General features: G+C 40.0%; 1 protein-coding gene across 1 annotated transcript in view; it reads right to left on the bottom strand.

The window, feature by feature from the left end:
* PRRG1 (proline rich and Gla domain 1) overlaps positions 1 to 20,464 on the bottom strand; it is a 35,578-nt gene extending 15,114 nt beyond the window's left edge. Inside the window, exons 1-3 of the mRNA XM_054183663.1 lie at positions 20,330 to 20,464; positions 2,090 to 2,230; positions 1,429 to 1,478 (exon numbers count right to left, since the gene is read on the bottom strand). Coding sequence (XP_054039638.1) covers positions 1,429 to 1,438 — 10 coding nt within the window. The 5' untranslated portion in view covers positions 1,439 to 1,478; positions 2,090 to 2,230; positions 20,330 to 20,464. The remainder of the gene's footprint in view (positions 1 to 1,428; positions 1,479 to 2,089; positions 2,231 to 20,329) is intronic.
* Between the last annotated feature and the right edge of the window lie 6,243 nt (positions 20,465 to 26,707).

The raw sequence follows: 26,707 nt of genomic DNA, 5'->3' as shown, positions 1-26,707 counted from the left end.
TATTGCAGAGACCTCTGACTTCTTAGTATTCCAGGACCATCATAATGTAGACATTCAGTTATAATTGCATAGGAGTGTGTTAAAAAAAAAACAAAACAAAAAACCAAAACACTGTGGGTTGGGTGCCCACCTAGCCAAGCTACAACATGGCTGAATTTACTGCAGCTGTAGATCATCAGGGCAGAATTGCATGTGGCAAGAATAAAGTAATAAAGCAAGATAAAACTTAATTTTTCACTTTGTTAAGGAGATTAATTAGCAAATACAAGATAAAGGAAAAAATCAAAATTATGATTGTGGCATTATGAAAGATAGACACAGAAACAAAAAATCTGAAGTCTCTTCCTCTCTCTCAATTTTTGTGGAACATAGATGAAGACATACAACTCCCAAATCTAATGCATTGAAATACATGTTTATTTCTTCAAACAGGCTTGTGCTCTGTGTGTAACTGTAATATTTGGCTTTTAGTAAGTTTTTATGCATCAGAAAGCTACCAAAAAAACATTCCAAAGTCTTAGTTTGACCTACTATTATTCAAGAGAGTAATACAGTCAGATCAATCTATTATACATTCTTAGAAAAACCTGTATGCTATCATAACAGTGAATAGATACTCTAGCAACATGAAATTAAATCAGAATCAGAAAGAGACAGGCAAGGACAGCAAAGGATAAATACATCTCAGCCTGACAGGTGAAGCTGTCACAAGCAAAGAAAGCAGGCTTCAGGTCTTTAGTGATACAAGGAACAGGGAGCAGCAGCATGGGAAAAGTATTCTGGGACACAGAAGTGTTGCTGAAGCAAAGCCCAGGGCACTAGGGACACGAAAACCAGCACTATTAAGACCATTATTGAGACTTCCTTTTTCTGACTCCTTACCAACACCCAAGCAGATTGAAACCACCACCAAATACTAGAAATAAACATTTCATTTTAAATTTGATGCTGCAGCTACTGATAAATTTGAATATTTCTGTAGGTGTCCTTCATAAAACTACTTTATTTGCACAGGGAAGAAGGGAGAAAAATGTTTTGAGCATTTACAAATAGAGCTTAAAAAGTGACTTCTGCTCTGAGATTCTGGTTACTGTGACAAGCTTAGGAACGGTTGAACTAAAGTACACAAGGCTGGAAATTCAGTTTTGTGGTCTTCTTTCTGCAGCCAGCTTTCAAAGATCCACAAATGAGTTTGTGATGATTATTATGGTCTGCATATAATATCTCTGTCAGAACAGATACAATTCCAGTTCGTAGCGTGCACAAAGATCTGCAGCATAGTAACACCAAAATCAGTTCAACAGCAGAGGGCATTTTCTGTATGAACTGACTGGAATTTTGAGCAGATGACAGTTTTGGGGTGTGTCAATGCCCATTTCACAGGGAATAATAAAGAATACACACACATCACTAAGTTAACAAACTTACCACTATCCATGATGATTACTGTCAAGGCAGGGAACTTGCAAGTATCAAGTCTGTAAATAAAAGAGGAAACACCCTATTGAGTTTGTGAAGTATGATGAACTTGGAAAACTTTCTCTTGATTCTGAAATATTGTTACAAATATATGCTGGGAACTCCATGGTCAAGATTAATCATTCCGAGTTGTGCCACTACTACATGCAGACTAATTTCAGTAGTGTAGGAATGCTATCCAAAAAAAGATAACTCTTGTGAAATGGTGAATGCTTTAACCTTTTTCAAAGCTTTCCATATTTATACTATGCAAAAATACAAATATGAAATAGAAGGTGTGTATCATTTTAAACAAACCTGCAACCTCTGTTGTTTCAATTGAACCTGAAAGGTATTACATTCTCCACTGTAATTACTTATACCTTATTTAAGACTTAAATTCACTCTGCAGAGATCATCAAGTCAACTCATTATTTTTAGTCTATGGGTCAGATTTTTTGAAATCAGAATGAACGCATGCAAATTCATTCAGAGTCTGCTACTGATTAAAAGAGGATACCTACATAAAGTTCAAGGGCAGAACAAGACTTGCAATTTGGCAAAGGAACTTGCAAGACACGAGAGGATCACAATCTGCCCTACAAGAACTTACACGTATTTTATACCTCACCTTGGAAGGAGAACAGACAAGAGATGCTCTCAGTTGAGAATTCGCCTGAAGCTCACTGCACCCACCAGGCAGACAGCCAACAAGAAATGCATCTGAAGGCAGCAACAGTGGTTTGAGGGACTGTTTTCAGTTTCTTGGAGTCTTTTTAGTATGGGAGAAGTTAAGAAAATAAAAGCTTTCAGCAAAGAATGAGAAAGGTGCAGCTCTCTAACCAAGTTGGTAGAACACCACGGAGTTAAAGGTTTTCTTTACTAATAAATTATCTACTCCTAAGGTTAGCATTAGTTCTACTTCAGAGGCCAGGTTACACATCAACATACAACACCATACTAAGGTCCTCACTCTCCTTAAAACCAAAACCTCGGAAGGAAACGTCTCTGTAAAAAAAAAAAGTGACAACCATGCACAAAAGTTGGCCATAGCTGCTGTAATAAACAAAGATGGAAAGTTAAGACTTCCAGCATGGCCCATCCAACACTGTAATTTGTCATACAAGAGCAGACTGCAGTACTTGTAAGGACTGCTGCCGAAGTGAATGGAGCTCTATAAGGACATCCCAGTCTGCTAACAAAATTGTAGGATTTGGACTACAAGACATGTGGGATGGAGGAGTAAAATGATTTTAAAGCAAGTTCATCAAATCTCTGTAAAGGCAAATAAATGTGAATAAACACCAGACATTAAAGCACTCTTAAATCTCACAACATAGTGTTTAGCTTTTCATTACCACATATTATAGGGTAACAGAAGCAGAGGACTTTAAAAAAATTCTTCAGAATATATATAACCGCTTTTAATAGCCTGATTTATTTTCTCAGCAGACTACTCTACGCAAAGACAAAACCACCTTTGCCACTTGCTTCTTGAATAAAATAAAATGGAAATTAGCATAATTTTCCGAGTAATCACATTGTTACAACCCAAATATCTGTGCTGAAGAAATTTCCAAGCTTTTAATAATAAACAGGTCACCAAAAAAAATTGGCTATTGGTGTAACTGTTCACCTGATACATCATGAGTTTATCTTGCCATTTATTACCCTCCAGTTTCAGATGGCTCCTTTTCCAACAGCCCCTCAAATAAGACTCACAGCAACAGAAGAGCAAAACCCATGAGTGCTCACTTGCTCTGCTGAGTGGACTTGGGTGTGGATTTCAACAACATTAAAAAAAAAAAAAGAGCAAGACAAACGCATTCACATCCATGCTTACTGAGTCACAACCAGATGGTTGTACCTACTGTGGCAGAAACAAGCGCACCAAGGTCCCTCTCCCCTGCCACGGGATGTTCTCCACGAGGAGCAGAGTGTGACACTGCTTAGGCATGCATTGCTGCCTTGGCATCTGGCAGTAGGTACCTGGTACGTCACAATCTTTGGGAATGAACATCAGAATACACAGATTGGGGAATTGGGAAAAACACTTTTATTTTCTTCAGTGGAAACCGAGGCAAGTATATTATGAGCTAGTGACAAATTAAAGATTTGCTGAATTGGCAGCAAAACACAAATTACATTTCTCTTCACCCTTCCTTCATTACAAAAGGAACCAGTGTGTCCTTCTCTAGGAAATACCACATACAGCTTTCTAGCAGCTGTGGTGCAGAAACTTCCCTTCAACAACCTACATCAGATGCTTACAGGAATCATAAGTATTTAGAGCTCCCTGAAACTAATTATGTCCATTTTCCTACAAATGTGTGTCTTTTATGCTCTCCTGCCTTCCCCCTCCATATCTCTCCGAACTTCTTCATTTCCAAGCTCCCGCAAAACATAGCCAGCTTCCTGCCGTGATACTCAAATACCTACCAGGCAAGAGGCTGATTGCGGACACAGGCAATGGTTGCCCTGCCACTAAATGGACATCACACTCACAGAACAGACTGTCCCACTGCAAAGGAAACGCTTGGATCTTTGCCTTCTACTTAACCGTCTGTCCTGGTTTGAGGTAAAACAGAGCCAATTTTCTGTTCAGTAATTTTACTTTGTAGCTAAGCCTCTTCTAACTAACTGAACTCTCTGAAATTAATGGCGTATTTTTAAAGACTGTGTCTGCTTCCAGCATGATAAGACCTGATTTTTTCTAATTTATGCCAAGGAAGGAATACAGAGAGGCTCCTGCTTATACTTATTGCTGTTAACAGCCAAGTTCAGCTAACTTTGTTATTTGCCCCGTTGGAGGGTCAGAAGCAGAAAAGCGTAGAGGGATTGCACCCAAAACTGACCAACAGGGTATTCCATCCCATCTGCTTCGTGCTCAATATAAAAGCTGAGGGATCAAAAGCTCAGCTCTCTTTCTTCAGGGGCCGGCGTCTGAGGAAAGGAGGACTCTGTCTGTTTGTCTGCCTCTGATCCCTATCTGCATTCCCAAATCCAGATGCCGAATCCAGTTCCCGTCCATCGCTGCGTTCAGTCTGGGACTTTCCCAGTGCCTGCTGATGACATGATCGTCATCCTGGAAACTTGGTACGGAAATGGGAGAAGCACCCCATTGTGACTGGCCCAGATGCTCCGTGCATCCTTGGCACAGACTACCTCAGGAGAGATGGGGGAGAGCAGCTGTTGCTCATTTCAGTGGCCAGTCTGTCCCAAACCACAACACTGCCCCTTCCCCTGAAGGGAAGGAGCTCAATTATATTTTGGTCCTCTACTCTCTGACAGTCCTGGCTCAAATTTACCAAATAATTCAAAAGTTGTTTGGAAGAAGGGATCAAACACAGACAAGTACATAAATCTTTTTTACCTTCCTAAACCACCTAATAAAAATGAACAGGGCTGGCAACACTACAGGAACATCTTGACTTGCTACTGACTCATTTATTCCTCTACTCAACTGTTTGCTTAGTTTCCATCTTTTAAGTCTTCATGAATCTTACTGAAGGCTAGGATGGTCCTATGGTGTCAGAGCAACATTTTTCATATAAATATATATACACACAAATGCAAGAACAAAAAAACCCCAACTCGCAGATAGTATCTTACTAGTAACACCAATGTTTACCATTTCAGGGATCCCTCTTCCAGCTATCTTCTATATATTATCCCCTTCACACCATCTAAGAGGTTATATGTCATCTTAGATTTGCCTGCGAAAAAGTGACAACATGGTGGACATCATGGATAACACTCTAGCCAAGCTGAGCATCAAATTCTGAGTTCAATGGCAAGGTGACATACCTGACCAACAAGTGATCTTTTCTGACTGCCTACCTGGCTGTCAGTATAATGGTAAAAAACCAAACAAAACTAAAACAATCGTCTACTTCTAGTAGAAAATATGACTCAATGTGAAACACAATGAGTTCTGCAGCACAAGACAGAAAAGGAGACATACCAACAAGGCCTATGCTATTCACCAGCAGTACGGTGGTCACCACCAAAGTGCTGTAGCATCTTACTGAGGAGAAACATTTGGCATGAAAGTTTAAGAAAGTAATATTGAAGTAACAAACCAAGCTGCACATTTCTTTCTACAAGTAACCTAAATATTTTTTCCTTAATCTGAAAGTGTCCAACCCTTGCATAGACTATATACAAGCACAAAGCACAGTATATTTTTATACACGTTTCCAAAGCCGGTAATCATATTCTAGCAGTGCAGTATATCCCTTAAACTGGGAAGCTAACTCATTTCAGCATTAAAAGTTGTTGGCTCAAGAAAATATTTCTATAAGAATTTGCTGCATTTGTTCAGATAACCATATTTGGTTGGCAGGTACACCTCTTCTGGCTACATTTCCTGACTACAAGTTCAATGAAACTTGTGTGCAGCGTGTACAATTAAAGGACAGAGGATCTGATGGAGGGCACACATGTCCAAACTGCCCTCACTATTCTCACTCACTGACTGTCATGTATTCTAGGGAAAAGGTAACATCAAGAACAAAGCAGGTCCTTAAGGGAAGGGATCACAAAGAGACGGGAAAATAAGAATAACGTAAAGCAACAGCAGCATTTTCCCCTCGCTCAGTTTCTCACTTGCCACAATAATAGGGACTTAAAACACTGCAAGGCCATCATGCTCCTCTCACAACAATGCGCATTATAGTACCCAGGTAGGAAAGAGGGAAGTGACTTTTTTCATTCTGCAATACAACTCTGACAGGGGATACCATGATTAATTTTAGTTTTGTAATCTGTACAATTAATGAGACCACTGGGATGCAATTTACAACCAGGTGCCACATGGAGCTATACAATTTTTTAAAGTTAAAAATATTTAGGTTCCTCTGGAGTTTTTTATGAAAGCAAGTACATTCAAGGGACACTGCTAACTAAAACACCAGTAAGTGTTCAGTCTAAAAATAAACACCCCTTTTTTTAGTCCCCAGCCCCAAACCAGGTGCAATGCAACAACTGAAACACTCCCCCGGGAGGTTTGTTCAGAAGAAAAATGAAAACATTAAATAATTACACAGGAAGACAGATGATAATTATCTGACTGCCATTTATTCAAAATGTGCTATGTGCCTACCTAAAAATCCCAGTCCCACCGCATGGGTCTTTTACATCCTTGGAAAAAAATGTTACAAAAGACCACAATTTTACTTATTATAATCTGTTTCAAAAGAACTTTCCCAGGAAAAAGTACACAAAAGAATTTACATGGATTCAAGTGCTGGAGAAACTTATTAATTTTTCTCTGAACAGGAAAATACATAGTTTAAGGATATGGGAGAAGCCTACATTTATTAAGTTTGGTTTGATTGCAACAGCAAGGTTTTCCAGGGAATTCAAGTGGGAATAAAGAGGGATAGAACACTTTGGAAACTACTCTATCAGACAAGGATACAAAAGATTTGTCCCACCTGACACTACATAGCACAAGGATAAGAGTGAAATAGAGAACTGAAAAGATATCTCTGCTTTGTAGATGCTATTCAATCACAGCATTATAAAACATTACCATTAATTTTGATTACCCATGGACTCGAAACCACAGATCAGATCATTAAGAGAAACCTGTACTTAGCGTTCTGCCATTACGTCTTAAAACCAATAAAATACATCATTACTCACAGAACTAGCATGCTGAGTACAACTCTCGAACACCGCCCTGTTAGCAAAGAGAAGTTCGTTCCTTATGACTGCTGCTGGACAGGACTTCAGCTGTCTGAGAGTGAAGTCTATGCTTCTGCCTCAACTCCATTACCCCTTCTTTACTTAGTGTTTTTTGTTGTTTTAAAGCTGTGATAATATTCTGGCTGGTTATTCTCTGGTTACTCCCCGAGACCTCCAGTACAAAGGGGGAGTTGCTATAAGCTAAGATATCTCTTCCTTCCCCTCCCCTTCAAAACCAGACAAGAACACTCTCCTGATGTACCCATTTGGTGAGCAGGACATCTAAGAGAAGTAACACCTTCCCTTCGGCAAGGGAGAATTTTGGTGGGTTTCACCGTTTTAAAGTGCGTGGAGACCATCTGGGGCAGTTCCTGGAAGGCATAATTGAACGCTCAGATAACTATCTGTAGGAAAACCAGAACTGCACAAATACTGAAGAGACCATGCTTTTCTGAGCAGCCCACATAGACACATTTCAGACACCTCAGTCTTCTGTAAGGTACTGTTAAAAGACAAGATGTTTCTTTAGGTTAGACAATATCACTATGCTTTGGGAATTCAAATTTGGAGTATTTAACTTGATAATTCATTTAAGTGTTGACACAACAATAACCAATTCCTCTCCTTTTTCAAGTGGGAATGGTGAACAATTAAATAAAGCTTTCACAGTAGGACATATTTTTATGCTGTTTTTGCTTGGACACAAAACTAATGATACTGTGTTACTTATCCATTCCACTTTTTGCTCCCCCCCAATACCTTTTAACTAAATCTGACACTGAGATTTCTTCTTCGGTGCTACCATAAGTTTTCCACAAAAATCAATGACCCAGAAGAACAGAGAAAACCCATTAATGTTCTCACTGAAGTAAAGATGGGGTTTTCCAATTGTGGCAGTATCTCAGGAAGCAAGGCACCTTTGGCGGCTGTAAATCATTCCAAAGTATATCAATTATCTATTTTTGCCAGCAGAAAATAGGTAGTCATGCTCAGGACCAGCCACAGCCTGTACAGGCCTTTGCACGCTGGTAAGTAAAAAAAAGTTGAAGAGATGAGATTAGAGAAAGAGTGCAGCCAGTACATAAGAGGTATCAGAATACTGTGGTGATTTGGCTTACGGTGACAGGAATAAATGTGTTAGAGAATGAAGGAGAACTCAGATTAATAAAGTAGGAAAGGGCAAATGGTAAAAGAAGCAGGAAAAGAGCTTCATTATAGCTCTGGCGCTCATTGACCTAATTGCTGTTTAAGTGTCAGCTTCCAAATCAAACTCAAGTTGTCAGCTACTTTGATATTATCTATTCTAACTTAGGCTTGAATAGCTGGACTCTATCTGAAGCAAGTACAGTGGTCATGAATACTAACCTCTAAGCGCATTATGTTTATCTCTATCCATGACTATATTCACATTAGCCAGGAATGCAGAACAATAGGAGCGAATCTGAAGAACAAAACAGTCGGTGCTAAGGACCCAACATTAACACAGCACACACGTTTAGAATTTTACTTTGGGGTCGCTCTAATTTGATTCCACAAGCTGAACACTGTGCGGCAGTGGGACTGCAACAGGTATGCTTTTGGAGCGTATCTTCTGGTTTACTTTCATCCAAAAGTAATTCAGTCTGAGTGCTTTGAAATGATTCTGCAATACAAACCAAAGCACAGTAACTGGTGACAATTGGGAGTTTTGCTTCCAAAGCATACTCCCAATCTGAACCTAAATGCTACTGCAGATACACTCAATGCGTACTGTATGACTACACTCAAAACAGTAAGAAGCTGTGAGGAAGGAAGCTCTAGATAAACGATTCCTCAGCGAATAACCAAAGGTTGTTATGGAGTGACAGTGGATGTCTGGCAAAATTTCCTACAGAGCTACAAAATTACTCTGACAAACAAGTTGACAGAAACAGAGGTAACGTGCGGCTTTCCCTCAAGCAAAAAACCAAACCAAACAAAAGACAAACCCCAGAAACAAAAAAACCTCACCGCAGTGAAAGAGATTTCTGAAACAGTCTATGTGCTTGTCTCTTGTCTTCAAATGTTGTGTTCTTACTGTGGAAATTAAATACTGCTAATATACAGGATACCACAGGGCCCAATCTAAGAGCTAAAAACCTGAAATACCAGAGTGTCTGTTCAGAAACACCAGAAAAAAAAGAGACATATAGAGCTAACCTGGGAACTAGGAGACAACCTAGCCACCCCTCACCTTCCCCAAAAAACTCCACAAACAATGAAAGCACGTTCTGCCCCTCCACACCCAAAGAGTGGAAACTTGCAATTACGGACACAAAATTAACAGTTTATGATCACCATTATCAATATTTTCAAAAAGCTTCCTCTCCAAAATGTTACCGGCTTCTAAAATAATAAAGTAACACACAAAGTCAATACACAATAAGCCAGGGAATCTACCCCATGATCCTTCTGCCTCACATTTGCAGGTGGCTGAAGTTTTAACTAAGGTATTGATAAATTCTTATGTAATATTGGTAAAGTGACAGATGCTTATTGAATAGCTATCATGTATTTTTTTAAAATTTGTAGTAAAATAAAACAATCAATGGACCTGCTAGCTCTTTTCCAAGAAAAAAACCCACATGAACTGCATCAGAATTGCTGCAGGCTGTCTTCTTTATTGCATATTTTCTCTCACAGCGTCCCTAAACTAGAAGCAGCTTTGAATGTGTACTCTTTTTATTTTCCTCCCGTTTTGTCCCCGTTTTCATACAAATGAAACGTTTGCATATGTTTTGTAAATTACAAACAAGCCAACTTTCATTTTGCAGTTCAGACCATCTCCTGATGCTTTACAGACAACAAACTGAGGAATATTACTCAGAAGCTCTAAACTCTAGTTGCAAACTGGATTGTATGTGGATTAAAAATTACACGCTGCTTTTATTTAAAAAAAAAGGAAAAGAAGAAAAATGCTTTGTGTTTAAATAAGCACTGTAAAACAAACCACTTGGTTCAGAGGAGGCAGACATTCAGCTGATCTAATCATAACACACAGAGTCTGTCTGGATAAGTTGGTCCCTTGGCTATGTACCTGTGACCAGAGAAGAGAAGATAAACACATTACAGCTAACCATTATTTCTCACAACATGAGAAATAGAAGGGTATCCACTGACCTAAGCTGACGTAGATGTAAATAAATCAAAGGACCTGAATTTTCTGAGTGCCTAAGTTATTGAACTTGCTGCCATAAGATGCTCTTCAAGACAAAAATAGAAATAGGTTTAGAAAACAGAACGGAAATCAATGGAGGGAGAGGTTTGGTGATTACTATAACACAATTCCGCAGATGTATCCTCTATCCAATGAACTTTCCAATTCACTGATAACCAGGACTTTACCAGGGAAGGCTCACTCTGTCCATGCTCTGCTCTAAGACTCTTTCCATAGCATCTCCTGCCAGCAGCTGGCACAACACACAATGCCAAGCTGACTTTTTGGCTGATTCGGTATAGCAGTTCTTACTTACATTCTCCAGTATGCTAAAATGGCTAAACATTTACGTTCCAACAATGGCAAAATTGCTAAACACTTAACCTTCCAACAACCTTCATATTATTAAAACCTACTTTAGCATCTTCTACACTTTGTGGATAGACATAATTTCCTAAACATTTCAACCATTTGCTAAAGTTCAGGACACAGCAGACCTTCAGATTTTAGTATTACACAGTTTTCCAAAGAAAGTATGTATTACTATACACACACAAGAGACACCACATATATCTTTTATTGGTAACTACCCGGCTATGAAAGGAGGGAAGCAGTCCGGTGACCAGTATGGAATAAGTAACTATACCCAGCTCCTCTCCAAAGTTGATTAAAACTGGATTAGGACCAGGGGAGTAAATACCAGCACATAATAGAAATCGAGTTATAGATGACAAGTGGTCTCTCTAATTAACCCTACTCACTAGCTACAGTCTCCCATTTTTGTTCAGCTCTGGGTCTCCTATCTGCCCCCAAATCAACACATCAAAACATTCAGGATAAGCAGACAGTAGATTATTACAGTGCTGTCTGCCTTTTAAAAGCATTTATGGGTCAGGTAGAGGAGAAAAAAAAAGAAAAAGAAAAAACATTTTAAAAAGTACTACCTTTACTTCAGATTATACCTCTCCAGACATGAGAGAGAAGGGTCAAGCAACAGCACCTGGGCACTGTCCATTCACAAGAATAGAATTTCATTGCAGGTACAGTGTTTTTGTCCACTCCGCAAAGGTCACAAGATCAAAGCTAGAAATGTACCGTTTTTCCTACTTTGAAACTCCTACAGACTCTTTCTTCCCCAACACAACCTAAAAAGCAAAACTATGACCCAAATGTCACAAATAATACCTTTATGGATTTTCCAATAACACAAACTGGCTGTACAAAATTCAGCCTCCAACTGTATCAGTCTGTATCCAATATCCAAGTCTCTTTTCACAGAAAAAGAGACCTAACAATTCCACACATTTGAAAAGTATTATCTTCAACACACTGAAGGTTTTCTTGAAATTGTTACAATACTGTGAAGGGTAAGGAGCAATTGCTATTTTTTAAAATCAGTTTTCCTCTAAGCTACCAGTATTTTTCAAGCAGCTATTAAAAAAACCCATAAAGACTCCAAATCTCAGAATGCGCATATTTGTAGCCAAAAGAAACCGTGATAATTTCACATTGGCATCTTTGTTTTGCATGCAATAGTTTTATAACAAACATAAGCCTACTTCATAAAGTTTATTTTGCTTTTCTGTAATGAGGCAAAGGTGAGGCAAATGTTCTGTTCTGTACAGAAATTGCATTTAGAACTTGTTTGGTAGGCCAATGTCTTACACCTCATTTAATTTAGAAAAATTAGCCAGAAAACAATAAAAAGTAATTTCTTTGTGAAGTGCTAAACTAAGCTAGAGAAACATGCAAACAAAGCCTTCTCTTCCAAATATTTACGCACTGTCAGCATGTTTTAATACAAGTTTCCACCTTGCCTGTCTTCCCCTGAAGCAAGGCACATATGACAGCATTTCAGAGCACGTTTTAATGGGATTTTCCAGTCAACCAAAAATCAAATTGCACAAAGTGACGGAAGAGTCATAAATGCATATTTCATTTTATTGAATAATATGGTGACGAGGGAAAAGATAATGAGGCAAAACTCCTTTACAGATTTTTATGAAGTTTTCTGTCACACTGGGAAACTGCATAAAGAGAGTGCACAAAAAGGTGTACACCACCAGAATCCACCAAACAGCTGCACTCCCACTCCTCAGTAAAACAGAAGGGTAAACAGCCCAACAAACCAGGAAAAAATAAAATAATAATTTTTTAAAATACTGCTGTTTCCCTCTCTCAACACCCACGCCCATTTCCCCTCACATCTGCTTTACTTGAATTTCCAAATATGCTAAGCTGCACACATTATGACTGCCTTTTTTACTGCATTATGCTTAATTTTTTAAAGTAGGATTTGAACAAACCTATACACAAAAGTACTCCAGCTGATTTACACTTTTGGAGTATAATAAAACATGATGTTTTGGCTTCAGCATTGAAGAGGGGTCAAGGAATTTCTCCTTCCTTCCCATCACTGCTACCCACCCTTTACGGGGCATCAGAGCCCCCAACGTAGGCTGATGCAGTTCTGTGCTCTGCACTACAGCTTCACACCTCTCCCACCTTCCTCCCTCTCATCTTCTACCCCTTTGCTCTTGAAGATGGCCACAGAAAGGAAGTATGAACTTCCTAGACTATATCTGCCACAGAAGCCCACCTATTGGGCAACCAGTTTTGCACCTCTCCTTAGTTACCTTGTAGTGTCAATAACATAGATTACATCTGGTTTAATAACACCAAAGTATCAATTTTTCTTTTAAATGGGTACAATTCTGTAAGAATTACTAGAAATGCAAAAACTGAAAACTTCAGCAGTATTTCTTTTCAAAGGTTGTTAACACAGTTTTCCTATTTTGAGGTTGTTTTCCTTCAGTAAAAGATCTCTTGTGTCTACCCGGCATTTCCTCATGTCCTCTAGTCCAACAATTTTGGTCCTTTCCAATCAACTACTACAAAACAGTAAAAAAACCTTAAATTCATGGAAATTTTCTTAAAGAAAGCACGCTAGTGTAGAGGATGGAGGCACTCTGAACATTATAAGTCGAGAAAAGACTGGAAGAAAAATTAACATCTAATTCAAATTTGTCATTTATGAAGAAATAAATACCAAGTAAAAGCTTTAAGTCACAGCTTATAACCCTACAGCATAAATCCATAGAAAATAAAGCAGTCACAAAACTACCAGTATCAGGGCATATTTATGAAGAGTTTTCTCCACTTTCCAGCACTGTGAAAACACTAAAGCAGCCCCCAAAACTAAAACAGTAATTCTACTGACGTTCTGCCTGTGAGTAGGAAGCACAAGAAAGTATATAACAAAAACAATTCAGAAGGATTTTAGCTTTAGAAATCAATTTTAAAAGATTTAAGGCAAGAAAAATTTTCCACATATTTAAGTTCCTAACACTGACATGCCAAATTAACGTGTCAAATTTGTGTGCAATTAACTGTATTTGAAGATATAATTTATCTTAGTTCTGTCAAAAGCACATACAGAATTAAAATAAAGTTAATTCTTGAAAACTTTATTCACAACTGAAAGATCCTCTACAGGATCTAGCATGCCTAACATTTGTTCTTGGAAGATTTAAAGGGTGTTCCCCTCTACGCCCAAGAAGCTGTATACCTACTCCAGCACATAGAGAATGGGAAGGAGGAAAGGAGTCTTATAATGCAAACACATCACTGATATTTTTTAAATCTGGTAATTTTGTTGTATTCATTAACACATGTAATACATTGCAGAAGTCATTGGAGAACCTTTTAAGACATGCTGCCCATTAGCAGGTGCATCTCTACCTTTTGTATTTCTGATGTAGGTCACTTCATCCCCACAAAAAATTTACAGAACCATAGAGCAGCCCAGGTTGGAAGGAACCTCAAAAGATCACCTGGTCCAACCTTTCGTGGGAATGAACGCCCAAATGAGGTTATCTAGCACCCTGTCCAATTACATCTTGGAAACCTCCAGTGATGGGGACTTCACCATGTCCCTGGGGAGGTTGTTACAGTGAATGATTATTCTCACTGTAAAACATTTATTTCTTATATTGAGATGAAAGCTTTGATCAAACCTTTGCAAAGAGTTCCTAAAGAACAGCCATAGCAAAAGTGCTTTGATACTTCTGTTTTTCTGAGACAACTGCAGATCTGATGAGCTTGTGGCTGGGCACTGCTTTACAGGTTGTCGCAAGAGGCCTTTCCATAAAAGATGAGTTTGTTCACCTTTCTTCTCACTTTCTGAGTTTGATCCCAAGATCTGTTCACCAGGTTCTTGGCCCTCTTGAGGAACTTCCTTGTATCTTCCCCCTTGAGCAGTTTGCTGCTGTTCTTCAAAGACATCCCCAGAGAAAGATACTGTACCACTGCTGCTTCACTGATCGTTTTGAAACCAGCACTTAAATTAATCCCAGCTAAAGCTGATGAGTAGGTAGCCCCTCCACCCCACCCAGCCATGTAGTCGCACTCCCTCCCTTGAGCCAATACAAGGTTTGGCTGGTAGCCCCCAAAGCTAGCCAGAGGTAGCCCAGTGGAAAGCCTTTTGGGTGCATGTGTGTCAGTATGCTTGTTTTAGCTTGGCTGGTTTCATTTTAAAGCAAGTCAGCTCCCCGGTTCAGTTGACTGCACAGCATTAAGAGTGCTAGTGCCAGCACAAGGGACGCAGTCAAAATGCAAAACCTAGCAAGGATGGAGGGGAAAAGCAAGAATTCTTGTTTTCAGGCAGCAGGACAAGCTTAGATCAGTTAAGCTGCTTACAAAGCCACACTCAGTTCTCCAGATTAAGCCATGCCTTTATTTCGCTGCTGCCCACAGCTCTGATAACCAAAAGTAGCAAACAGAAAACAGTACAGTGAGTCCATTTCATTTTTGATACTCAGAAGTGCTCAGCAGTACTGAAATAAAATGTCACGGACTGTGCTAATTTCAGCTGCCACAGGGGAAATCTACAGGAAGACAGGCAAGAGAGTTGGCTAATAATTCTGCTGTTGAGACCTCATTCAACCCTTCACCATAGCCATGAGAATGAAGACTAGGGACAGAAAGATGAACAGAAAGTTGCTTCTCCTCCCAGCTTTATTCAGCAAATAGTTGGAAGAGTAATACTCTGCAAATAAAAGCGGAAGAATATACACAAGGTCAGCAAATAGCACACTGAGAAACCTGGAGGTACAGGCAGGTGCAAAAGTTCACGTCTGATGAAAACTCTATTTCTGAATTTTCATGGTAGCATTCCCATGAACTGCCTCACACCAGCAAGCTAACAAATTCACACTTTTTGAGCCAAAAAGGAATCATTCTTCAATGCTGAGTAGTAAACATTTAGAAATACAGCTAATTATAATAAATATTACCCAGTTCAGACAGTTATATTGAACAGTAAATTTAGCGATAGGGATTTAATGCGGAATGGCTGTAAAGCGAATCTTGAAACTGGTCCATGGCATTCATTCTTATGTTACAGGAAAACTAGGAGCTCAGTAAAACAGGAACATCCAGAAATACAACAATACGGTATAACGTCTTGGTGTAAACAACAAAAAAATACCTCATCTACCCCAGAGTTCTGGCAAACACAGAAGTTCTGCAGTTTCAGGCAATGCATACTTCATCAGGATTGAGAAGTTTTATCTATGATAAACTATTCCAATACGGCCTTTCACAGGGTCTCCCTCTGGATTTTAGTATCACTTAATCTGACCACTGTTGGAGTAATCATATTGGTGCAGACTGACCACTACATTGAAAAACTGAAAGTATGTTGAGCATGTGATTCTTAAGACATGAGAGCCAACTTTCAAAAGTCATTTCAGAAGTGACGTGAGAAGGTTGAATCAAATGTTTTAAAAGAAACACTCCATTGAGCAGATACACAGCACAATGTAAGGTATAAAATGCGAGTGATCTCAAACTTTCAAGATGCAATTCCAGGATAGTCTCTCTCTCCCCCATGTAAAAACAAATACTCTTAAAAAAAACATATTAAAAATTACACAAAGTAGCTTTCTTAGTTTGAAAATGGGACACATTTCTGGTGCTACTACATTGTTCAGGAATCTTAGCCCTGGATGCTAACTCCAATACGTTAGGCTCTGCAAATAGGTTTCTTGTCTGGTTTTACAAGTGTATTTCTGAACAGATGCATAACTTTTATCCAAACTTAAAGATATTTTACATAATGATTATCATTAAAAATAAGTGATAGCCTGAGATACGCAGAAAATAGTTTTCAACAAATGCTTCCTTAGCAAGCCAAAATACATGGTGTGATTTTAGGTGGTTAGTATGCAATTTATTTAACTTCCAGTAAGAAGACAGGCTTTGCTTTTGAAATGTGGCTATTTTAATAATGGTATTCAGCAATGTTGATTAAAACACAGATCACCCGATAATCAGTACCATCAAAACTGTTGGCAACCAGAAAATGGGCTAAGACTATTTCTGACTTTACAAATGCATATCAAATTTTACTTAACAAGAATCAGTAAACAAAACAAAGGTAAACAAGGAAAGGCTTGGGTATTGTCAGATTAGATTTTAAAAGGTCAAATAGTTACCAACACGTGAACTCCAAACAAAAATAGCTGACAGGAGAACACATATTAGACATTAGGTCATTTAATCCACTCCCTTGCCAGTTCTGTATTGTTCTCTACCGCACATTGTAAGTGCTTCTGTTTATAATGTGGAAGAGGAGAGGAAGCAAGGGATTGGGGGATGAAAGTAGATTGTCTTTGGAGGCTGAAGCAAAAACAACATTAAAGAAACACAAGAGAGACAGCATCCTGGAAACACAGCTGATAGGAATTAATGAAAAAGCAAGATGAAAAGCAGCAGAGAAATTCAGAATTAAGCTGAGAAACTGAAAGCAAAAGCTCTTAACAGGATGGTGCAAGAAAATTACTGCCTATAGGAACCTGGTATAATTTGTTGAGTAAATGGCAAGAAATGAAGCATGTAAGATTTATGGGATTAATGGAAGAGAGAAGTGGAGAGGCAAAATGGTTTAGGTGTTTCCCAGCACTCATATTAGGGGTAAGTGGTAGCAACTGCATCTCTTGTTCCCCCGCCCACCCAGCTGTATGTAAGAGCCAGGTAAGAGTCAAAAGTCAGTCATGGTGGGTTTTTTTTGAACCCAATTAATCCTGTGGTCCACCTCACCAGATGGATATGTAAACAGTTACGCTATCACAAGTGAGAGAGGTCACAGACATAGGCAGGACACAATGATGGAAAAGAGGATCACAGGCTGTTTAAACCAAAAATGGTTCACAATACTGTGGTCTAAAATTAGTTAACACTCTTCTCAACAATGTTTTATCCCTGATTTTGCCACAGAACTCATTCATGACTACATAAATTACTTAAAAAATGCTCTTTCAATGTAGACACTAACTACATGCATTTTATTTTAGGGGTGCTTCTCCCAAAATGCGAGTGCTTGATTTGCAAAAGCAGCATAGGCTTAGACCAGATATTCAATTTATTACCGGATATTCAATTTTTTTGCACCTGTGCACTTAATATATACCAGGACACTGAACTCAACACACCGAAAACAAATCAGATCCTACCTGGACCAGATTTGATCTCCATTGTTTTATCTTTCATTCTTCATGTGGAGCAGGAGGATGTTTATTTCCTTGTCTTATGAGAATTTTGTCAATTAAGGGGGATATTTGTTGAGAATTGAGATATTAAAGTGACAAGCACTGCAGAAGACACAAGGAAATTTATAATTCCATAGAATTTGAATGCAGATTTGAGTCATGTTCAGAGAATAAGTCTTGATGTCACACAACCAAAGTAATGAGAGTAAAACCAAAATACTTCATCTCTTAAACACCTTGAGTACAACAGGATTTTTTATGCAACAAACAGTATGTTATTACTTAATAGAAAACTAGTTCAATCTAGATGTATGAAGAGGCTGAATTAAAGCTAACTAAAAAACTTCAGTTCCCCTCTTTTTCATTTGTGAGTGCTTCTAGAAACTACAATATTAGTATAGTTAATCTAACTGTAACTATCCACTTCGAACAAAAGAAAAGTGATGCCATCATGTTATAATCTCAACACCTATATGTGTTATAACGAGATGTGATGCTTTGCCGTTTGAGCCTTCCAGCATTAGTTGGATGCAAATTTCTAGATGAATTTACGTGAGAAAGGGATAATCCCTGTTTTGTCTGGGGATTTCCTGATATTTGCTAATTCCGAGAAAACAGAGATAGTCAGGAATCCCAGGCTCTATCCTAATCTGTTTCAGAAAATAAAATCTTCCTGGCTAAGAGAAGTTAAAGTGAGATGGGTGAATAGATGAGAAAGAAGTCTCACTCCCCTGTTTCCATGCAGTACTCGCAGAAATTCCCCATCCCCTCTTCTGTATCTTCTAATCTCACTCTCATGGTCTAGAAAGATCTACTTTCGCAAACTCACCCTTACTGGATATGTCTACTGAAACTGCTAGTCACCTCTTGCACTTGTAAACCTCCCCCACAACGACTTTATCAGTGGCACTCCCTCTGTCCAACACAAGACCCAGAATGTGCAACATTGTAGCTGCACAATCCCTTTACACAGGTGTGTGCATGCCTATCTTTACACATACACATATGTACTTAAAAACCCCAGTGCTTTTACATACATACTTATTCATTTACACACAAAAAACCCAAACAACTCTTTCCCTCCCCATCGCGCATGTTTGCTTGAGCTAGCATAAGCATCCCTATGGCAGCACAGAAGACCAGATGCAAGTACTAACTAGGTTAGTCAGAAAAAATGTTCAAAAGGTTAGCGTGAATCTGTGGGTAATGCTCTATACCACTTCACCCCACTCCGCCCCCAGCATTGGGTAGAATATGGTACAGAAGGTGGCAACGAGCAGCAAGACTGCAGAAAAAGCACAACTAGGGTTTTTTTTTTTTTCAGTGAGAGCACCAGCCTATAGTAAAAAAATTTTAAAGTGTTGATTTTAATCTAGAACACCAACATCTGTATAACTGCCCCTCTTCTCTCCCCAGACTTATCTACAACAGGTCTATGAAAACTTGAGATTCTTTCAAGTGTCTTAATTTACTTAAAGCCTTCTTCCCTTTACTCACTGACTCCATTCCTGTTTTGTTTCCAACACGCCTAGCCACTGCTTGCTCTTTCACCCCTCAAGCAACCCCACGCTCAATCTCAGTTTCAACTGTGATGACACTGAGGCTCCCTGTGCCCCTCCTGTTTCCTGCGGATACAAACAAATTATTCCCTTGCCAATGTTGGGCTCGGAGAGGTCCATCAGACCCCTGGAGAATCATGCTCATACCTTCAATACACCTCCCCACGCTCAGCATCTTAAAAGCTTCAGCTGCAGCGACTGACTGCCCTGGCTACTGAGGATCTAATAGAAATGGAGTCTTGGGGTGACCCTGCCCAAAGTGAAAAAAAAGTTTTAACAGGAACATGAAAGCTTCGGATGGTTACGGTTGTATTTTGCGGTTTTGTTTTGGTGGTGGTGGTTTTTTTTAAAAGTTAAAAATTTATTAGCTGCCTATTTTGGAGACAACCATTAACCTCTTTCAAAAGAGAAACTCCGCGGGATTTTCCTTTGTTAAACACAATCAAAGCATTTTCTTCCCTGGCTTAACTGGAAACGGCACAAACCCCTCGAGAGAAGTTTTCCGGGCGTCCCCGCCGGCCCCAGCAGCCGCCGGAGCCCGCCAAGGGGCGGAGAGCGGGCGGGGAGGAACGTTTCGCCCTCTCTCCCCTCCAAGGACCTCCCTGCCGGCCCCGACCCCAGCCCCACACGGGACCCCCGGCCCCACGCACACCCCCGGGACACTCCGCGGAGCCCTGCCCCGCCCGAGGGGGCGGCAGCGCCTCAGTCTCTGGGTGCTCCCACAGGCCCCACGGGGCGACTGCCCGCTCCGCTCCCGGAACACCCCGGCCCGGGCCAGCTCACCGCCACCGGCTGCCCTGCGCCCCGGCGCCCGGCCCAGCCCGCGGGACGTGGCCAGGAGCCCCCGCGGCGACGAAGCTCTGACCGACCGCCCGCCCGCGCTGCTCCGCACTCACCGCTGCCGCCCGAGGCGGGGATCCGCCGGTACACGGTGTGAGGGCGGCGGAGGTGGCCGAGCGCTGCCGGCCCCGCGGCTACCGCCGCCCCGCTGCACAGCCCCCGAACTCCCCGCTGCCGGCCCAGTGGAGGAGCAGGCGGCGGCGCCGCGCATGCGCCGCGGGCGGCTCCCCCCGTGCCGGCCGCCAGGGGCCGCGAGGGGAGGGCGGCCGTGAGGCGGGGCGAACCCCCGGGACACTGGTCGCCCGAGGGCTTACGCGGCCCCCCGCTACAACCTCCGCCTTACCCCGCTGCCGCTCTCCTGCGCTGTGCCTTCCGCCGAGGCCCTCTTCCGAGCTGGCTGCGGGGTCAGCGGCCCCCTCCCTCTGGCAACCCCTGCCGCTGCCCGCCTTTGGGGGCCTCCCCTCGGCCCGTCGTCCTACAAGACCCCATTAACGGTCGGAAACGCTGGCCCGGCGGCCGCTGCCTCAGTGCTGCCCGGCTGAAACGACCCCCCCACCAGGTGTTTCCAGACATAAAGTTTATATCAGTTTATCTGTATAGACGGACGCAGCCTTTTCTTGTGGTAGGGTAGTCGCCTTCCCCCACCTCCCCCAGCAATTGTGCCCTTTGATGGAGAGCTAAAAGTGACACAAAAAATTATGCTTTCCCCCTCCACTGTGTCCCCAGGGGTGGCTGTATGGGCTGGTAGGTCTTGTTTCACTGAGGTCTGCGCCTTTGGGTGGGCTCAGATCTCACCCCACAGTAGATGTATTTCAGGAACCCTAAAACTCTAATGTTCCACGTTAAAAATTAAGAGTAGGTTGGTTATCTGGTTGTGGGTTTTTTTGTTTGGTTGGGTTTTTTTTGTTTTGTTTTGTTTGTTTGTTCGTTTGTTTTCTGCTCAGAATTGGTGCTTGCTAACTTTTGGTCCTTCATCTGAAACCGAAGAGTTTGTAAGCTTGTTTTTCTTGGTTCGTGACTGGTACCTTCATTTTCGCCTCTATGATTTTTAATGGATGCATACGGAAAGAGGATGAAGTTGCTCAGAAATTTCACAGCAAATTAGTAATCCCTACCTGACTTCAAAGGTGCTGTTGCCAGTGGTGCAGTGGCCTGGTTATAAATGACTTAGGAACGATTCACAAAAATAACAGCTTGGCTTGCCAGAGGAGAGATTGAAGTCTAAATGGCGTGGAGCGTAAAATACCATTTATTCTGTGAAAATGGAAGTGAAGCTCCCTATAAATATGCAGTGTTTTTTGAAGTTTACATTGCTGCTGCCTTCATATTCAATGTTCTGTGGCTTCAATTTTTAGTGGATTACTATGTTGTATTACCAGTACTTTTTACCTTTAATTTTATATTAACAGACACCTGACAATCGTCAGAAAAAGGAATGAGGTAATAGTACAGTCACAGAGATGTTTAGGGAATAGAAAGATGAGACGCAGTTTGCAATAGTTCAGACATGTCTCAGCTTCTTTAATGGATCTTGGCCTATAATTAAAAATTAATGCTTTTGTATATGTCAATTGAGACCTGACACTGAGACCATCAGGATTTAAACAAAAGAAATTACATTAATGTATCTGACAGTACTTTGACAGAATTACCTAGAAATTCAAATCCCCTGAATCAATGGGAGACAAAATATCTCTGCTCTTTGAAAGTTTGCTGAGGCCCTGACAAGAACAAATGGCCATCAGTAAGTCCTGTATAAATTTCATACATAGCTGAATCAATCAGGGTCACAATCAAGTTTAAGGAGAAAAAAAAAATATGGTGGTTGATTGTAGGTAATATTAGTATTATATGTAATATATCTTTCCTAGTTCACAGGAAAGACAAAATCTGCATTAAAAAAAAAAGAATGGTTCAACTGAACAGAAAGTTTAACATCACCTACATACATAGATTTTTATTTATTTGTTTAAAGCATTGATTATTGTCAACTCAAGACAACAGGTCAAAAATCAAAGTTGAGAGGAGGAAAGGGGCTTTGAAAATGAGAAAATTGTATTACATTCTGTATAACACAACACTATTAGCAGTGTAATACTTTTATACTTGAAAGGCTGCAGAGACACACTGTACAAGCAAGGACTGTGTATAGAGAAGAAAAAAAGAATGTCCTGAATCATTTTCGTAGATGTGTTTCATTTTGTATTACATTTGTCACAGTAAGATGTATATTTAGTGAACATGGATTCTTACATGCTTATGACAGTTTTTTACCTTTTCCACATGGAAAAGTTGTTGTAAACCTATTTGATCTCTTGAGAATTATCACCTTTATAAGTGCCACAAACTTTCAGCCGTCTGCAGAGACAAAAGAGGTTATTCCTGAGTAATTTCTAAACCTGGTTGCAGAAATTGCCTTGGGGTATGAGCAATTTTCATAAATTACAACAATCACCAGGCATTTTAGTTTGTCCTGAACACTAACCTACACTGAGATGGTTTCACTACAGGAAGAACATAAAATTGTTTTAAAGTTACTCTAAGTTGTTTCAGTTACCCCTTGTCTGCAGCCAAAGTAATACAATGTTTGCCAAGACAACAGTGACATGTTAAGGAGTGCCCAAGTGGCATGACGAAAACCATATGATTTTCAAATGCTGATAGTCTGATGTTTCAATAAATGTTTAAGTTTTACCAATTGCAATTCAAAACTGAAGATGAAAATATGAAATTTTATATGCAGTGTTGACAGACTTTTAGATCAATTTCTCTTTTCCAGAAGAAAAGTTTCCTTTTTTATCATCCAAGAACAGTTGCATCAGTGAAAAAAACAGCATTATTGCTTATGTTGATAATACTTCTTGGGACTAGAAAAGCATCTTCAGTGCTATGAAGAAAGAATTCAGAGAAGACTCAAAGACATTTAGAACAAAAGGTACATTTTAAATCACAGTATTGTAATTGCTTTTGAAATACAGATAAATTTATATTCTATTTACAGTTTGATCTGAATCATCAGAAAGTAATTTTTGAATTGTAGACACATAATTCACTAATCTAATCATTTATTTATTGTCTAAAATGAAACTGTATTTTGTAATTCAATATACAGATAGCAATTAGGTTTAAAGACAATAAAAATAAAAGACGGCATTTTATGACTCAGCTGCAAGTTTAAAAATATTTTACTAAATAAATGATAAGAAAGGTACAAATTTTAGAAACTCTCTATATCGTAGACTAGAATATTCTTCACAAGAATGGCCTCAAGTTTGTACTAATATAATACCACTTGAAATTTCTGTGATATGAACAAAAAATAGTGGCAAGCTCCATTAGGTTGCTTGAGAGAGTAAGATGCCTTCCTCAGGATGATCTCATCTGACCTTTTGCGTTTTCTTGTAGGTGATTGGGAGCGATTTTCATGTGAAAGTCTGAATTTCTCTTCCTGCCTACCACAGGTAGGTACAGGTACCATTGATGCTCTTGTCCCTGCTGGTAAATGGTAGTGGGAATATCTAGCGGCTCATTCTGTCCCTCTCACAAGACAGCAGCAGGGGCAGTCCACTCTCCTCATCTCAGCCTCTTCCCTTCTGCTATGTGAAGCAGCAGCTCTTCTGGGTCCTCCTTCCTTTCTTTTCCCCGTAGTTATTTGTAACCTGGAAATTGTTTGGCAGATTGCTGCTGTTGTTTGAGAGGATGAAAGGGGGAAAGCAATTCCTCGTGCAGAGGTGTGGCCATAGGCTGCTGCAGCAATTTGCGGTTCAGGACGTATGTATGGCTGAGTCATGAAACTTGGATTTGACCCCTAATCCCAATGCTGCCAAGGTTGGCCCATTCTGAATCTAGGGCTTAACATTTTCTTCAATGTCTTGACACCTGATTCTAATGCCATGATGTCTAATGACAAAGCACTTTACAGAGGTCCCCATTCTCTATTATTCCCATCAACCAAGGCATCCATCTGATTTCTTCCAAATACATAACAAACAAAATGGGAAACTGTGATCCTTCTCAATGATGAGGTTAGAGTTAAGAGCTCCAGTGTCCACACACCTCTCTGAAATTTGTTTGTGGGGAACTGACCAGCTCTTCCGTGCACTTCTGAAATCCCCCCATGAGCATCTTGGAGATCCCTGGAAGTCTGGAAACAGGAGATGTGCATGCACCACGTGAAGAAAAGAGTAGGAGAAGTCAAAGGCATATGTGTAGACAAGGCCTGAGAAGGAGCACCAAAGAAAGGGACCTGTTGCCACTACCTCCTAAAATGTCTGTGGGAGGGGCTGTTCAGCAACTTGTGTGGAAGCTCAGATTCATTAGAAGGCAGGTGAATGTGAAACAAAGTACAGCAAAAGTACAGTTCTTGTGGTGGAAAGCCATTTAAAATGTAGAAGACAGCAAAATAAAGAAAAGTAGATTTGACAAGTCTGTATCAAAGGTAGCTAATCAGGATAGGTATAAAGAGACACAAAATCTGATTCAGAAACTGTGTTGTGGAGAAAGAAGCTTTGGCAATTGTTAAATTTGTCTTTAAGGAATGAAGGAAGCTCCCAGCCAGGTACAAGCTATGTGGATGCCTGGAATTCAGCAATCTCCCTGCAGTTCAGCTGGACAATGGAGACAGGCACACATCATCGTACATTAGGTCTCCAAGAATCTGCCTTTCTTTGGAAGGCAGGGAGTTTTTCTGTAATAATTTATGAATGCTTGCCACAGGTTGGTTGAATATGTAGTACTCGACCATATTTTTTAACTTAATAGCAGGTGGTTGGGAAGGAACCAGGAAAGGCAATAGATGAAAAATTTCTTTATGAGGGCTAGGAAACAATATTTAACTTAATAATTATGCAGTACTTTCTTCCTTGATTCCAGATGCATTGCACAGTTTGTTTGTGAAGGCTTAGAGCCAAAAGCTCAAAAGGGCAATGAAAAAGTTAAAAAAGACTCTGTGAACAGAGAACAAGAAATGTCACAGACATATCGGAAGAGAGCAAACTGTCATTGAGCCTTGCTGAAAGGAGTGGAGGCATAAAAGCAAATCAATCCTGAAGTAGAACTCATTGGAGAAATCTTACAGTTATGCAGACTTTCTCCTCAGAAATTAATCAATTTTTAAGGGTATAGTTTAATAAAATTTAAATTGGGAGAGGTATCTTTGTTCCAAGGTGTAATTTCCAGACAGAAAGAGACCCATTAGTACAGGTAATAGATTTGCTGTGTAGCTACTTTCCTTGGATTTTTGAAAATTAATTGAAATCCCTGCTCTTCTACTTCCTGTACATGAGGTGGGGAAACATTGTGTCCCATATCATGGAGATGTCTCACTTTATATAAATAATTAAGTATTCACCAGAACAGCAGTAATAAAGCCACCTGAAGGCCCTAACTTCCTGTTAAGCTGAATGACTCTCAGTTTTCATGAAAAAGTCTAAAACCTCAGTTTCTTCCCAGCTTCTCTTGAGGTATAGAAATCCTTTCGAATTTTTATGTCATATCTGCTTTCATCTCTATGAGTAAACAGTCAGTTGAATTTAAAAAGATTGTTATAGGCAATTACACAATTGCTTCTAACTCCAGGGTACCTTCTGTAAGTCCATTCCTAAATCCTGAAGAAATGAGGTACAAAAGTGAGAACCCAGTCAGACCTTTCTGGGGTGAAATAATTATCATTATCATGCAGCTCAGGAGCAGGACAAGGAGTGTGAGAAACAAGGGTTCCAGCTGAAGGGAGATGGAAGTCCAAAGCCTATCTCAGTGAAAGAACTGACAAGACTTAAAAAAATGGAAGGAAGCAGAGCTGTGGCTAGCACAATAACTATGATACTATACTGTTTTCTAGAGAAATATATTATATATATACACACCTTAAATTTAGGCAGTGTACATATACAAAGGAAGCGTGTCTTACAAAGTCTTCTTTTTTAGGTGTATAATATGATACAAGTAAAGATACTTTTAAATACATAACTTCCTTGAAACAAGCAAAGGGGAAATATATAAAGTATAACTTACTGCCAAGAATAGTGCAGGTTTATTATGAGTGCTGTCTTTCAAACTCACATATTAAGTTTCCTGTTTATGCTGTGCATTGTGTTTGCACAATACCTTGCGCTAGAGCATTTCTCTGGATGTCACACTTTCACATAAATGTAACTGGTTTGTTATCTCTTTGTCATCAAACAAAGCAAACAAATGTAAAACCAAGAGGTTTTTAAAGTGCCATGTCAGACATAGATCTAACATCCTCATTACTCAACGTTTCCTGCTCCGTGACTTTTTCTGATCTCCTGACAAATGACAAATTTCAGCAGTGAAAGGGCTAGTCTGATAACAAGACAACAACACAAACTTTCCCTCCTCCTTTTATCCCATCATCTTGTTTTGCCATCTAGTTCTGAAACTTCTGATGACACAAAGAAGCAATAACCTCTGTG

The sequence above is a fragment of the Rissa tridactyla genome, chromosome 1 (assembly GCF_028500815.1).
Source record: "Rissa tridactyla isolate bRisTri1 chromosome 1, bRisTri1.patW.cur.20221130, whole genome shotgun sequence".
NCBI lineage: Eukaryota > Metazoa > Chordata > Aves > Charadriiformes > Laridae > Rissa > Rissa tridactyla.
This window is presented reverse-complemented; position numbering and strand designations above follow the sequence as displayed.